The sequence below is a fragment of the Naegleria fowleri genome, assembly GCF_008403515.1.
Source record: "Naegleria fowleri strain ATCC 30894 chromosome Unknown tig8, whole genome shotgun sequence".
Classification (NCBI taxonomy): Eukaryota; Heterolobosea; class Eutetramitea; order Acrasida; family Naegleriidae; genus Naegleria; species Naegleria fowleri.
In genome coordinates this window covers 996-3,167 of record NW_025407940.1, presented here as the reverse complement: position 1 = coordinate 3,167, position 2,172 = coordinate 996, and the positions used below count along the sequence as shown (strand labels likewise).

The window sequence follows — 2,172 nt, the reverse complement described above, 5'->3', positions numbered from 1 at the left end:
TTTTTTCCACCTGATCCACAAACTCTTTCCACTTTCTTCTGAAACTTTCTTCAATATCGAGAGTTTTTGTTGTTTCTAAATAAGAGGCAACAAGCCCAACTACTCTTCTTCTTGTTGGGAATATGTGTTGAATAGAGTGATAAAGATCAATTTTGGAGATATTGGACGATTTTAAAATTGCTTCAATATCATACATTTTGTCTAATATTTGTAATGCTTGCTCAAAAGTGATGGAATCTAAACCAACGCAGGAGTAAACATGGCAAACATCCTCTAATTTTCCAATCGATGATTGAATAATATCAACAATGTCAGTTGTAAACATGGTTCCACAATAAATATCACTAATTTTCATATAAGTCTTCTTTCTAAGTTGAGAAATTTCGAATGCAATCAGTGACAATAAATCCCTGGGTGTACCGTTCTCAGATAACATTGGAGTATGGAGAATAGAGAAAATATTTGCCTCGTCAATAGCAATAATAAATGGTTGCTTATCCAGCTTCAACCTTGAATATAATTGTTCGATCAAAAATATTGTGAAATCTCTTAAAGTTTCAGTTGGTAAAGAAAGCCATTGACGTTCCAACAATGTGTTGAATATATTTGCTACAGTCTTTGTATTGCCGTTCCATTGAGAGTAGGATAACATTTGAAGAGGAGTTTCGAAAGGTGTTTTGTTATCCGTTTGTTCCCAGATGGTTAATGCAGTATGAAGGCACAGTAATCTTGCAATAAAATTACATTGAACTTGTTGAGCAGCAGTAGCGTAGAGCTTGATAACAGATTGTGTCATGGTGAGTACAAATGTTTCTCTCAACTTATCAGAAGCTTGGTCAGTTCCACGTTCCGAAAGATGTTGCCGATCATACAGAGATGTACATGTTATCATAATTCCTGGATTGACTCCTAATCTTCTTGCAAGCTGTAAAACGTATTAGTTAAAAGTTTAACAAATTAAACAATAATATAATAATAATAATTACCAAAGCAGTTTTACCCACACCTGAGGGTCCAATCACGCAAATTGTTGATCCATCACGAATTTTTTGGTCCAACGTCTTTCTTTCACTTTCATTAAACAGATCGACTTGTAATTTTGGGAGGAATGGAAACAAATCTTTTGTTATCATTGTGGAGTTAGTTGGAACAAAAACATCTCGGACAAATTGGGATGGACAGCGTGTGTTAAAGGGAGTAAGCAAATTCCTCATAAAAAACTCCTTTTCAAGATCCTTTTTCTTTAAAAGATCATTCACCATGTTATTCATGACTGTCTCAAAATTCGATTTGTTCAATATACTGTCTGTATTTACGTTGCTGAATATAATATCTCTTGCATTTGAAAAGAGTTTCAGTAAATCGACAGAGTAATTTTCTTTTTCAGAGTGAGTTCTTTTACCTTGAGCTTGGCCCTTGATTACTAAATTACAGAATGACAAGTACCACTGTTTATACGTCTCTGGTAGGTTGGTACGTTTTGCATCAGAATCAATATTACCTTCAAGAATTTCATCTGCTTTGGTTAAGAGTTCTCTTTCGCTTCTTGGGAAATAATGAAATGGTTCAATTTGAAGATTGGGCATCAAAGTATTGTACACCCAATTTACCACTGCCTTGCAAGTACTCTCAGAAACCTGTGAAAAGTCTTTGCTTTGAGACATGGCTTTAATTGCAAAATCTACATCGTGCCTCTTGATATCTTGAACAATGTTATCAAGAGAAGCCCCATCAAAACCAGCACTATATAGAGGTTTCACTTTCTCAACGGACAATGAGGCCCCATCTTCACCTTTCTTCATACAAAGGATAGAAGCAACTTCTTCCTTTGTCCACTCTTGGGTTTGGGTTTGGGTTTGGGGTTTGGGTTTGGGTTTGGGGTTTGGGGTTTGGGTTTGGGTTTGGGTTTGGGTTTGGGTTTGGGTTTGGGTTTGGGTTTGGGTTTGGGTTTGGGTTTGGGTTTGGGTTTGGGTTTGGGTTTGGGTTTGGGTTTGGGTTTGGGTTTGGGTTTGGGTTTGGGTTTGGGTTTGGGTTTGGGTTTGGGTTTGGGTTTGGGTTTGGGTTTGGGTTTGGGTTTGGGTTTGGGTTTGGGTTTGGGTTTGGGTTTGGGTTTGGGTTTGGGTTTGGGTTTGGGTTTGGGTTTGGGTTTGGGTTTGGGTTTGGGTTTGGGTT

General features: G+C 37.4%; 1 protein-coding gene across 1 annotated transcript in view; it reads right to left on the bottom strand.

Annotated features, from left to right (window-relative positions):
- Positions 1 to 1,802, bottom strand: part of FDP41_011169 (uncharacterized protein) — a gene marked incomplete at both ends in the record, with an annotated part of 3,046 nt that extends 1,244 nt beyond the window's left edge. The window contains 2 exons of the mRNA XM_044701548.1: positions 1 to 925; positions 987 to 1,802. The exon at positions 1 to 925 is cut by the window's left edge and continues 1,244 nt beyond it. Coding sequence (XP_044567419.1) covers positions 1 to 925; positions 987 to 1,802 — 1,741 coding nt within the window. The remainder of the gene's footprint in view (positions 926 to 986) is intronic.
- Positions 1,803 to 2,172: the final 370 nt, after the last annotated feature.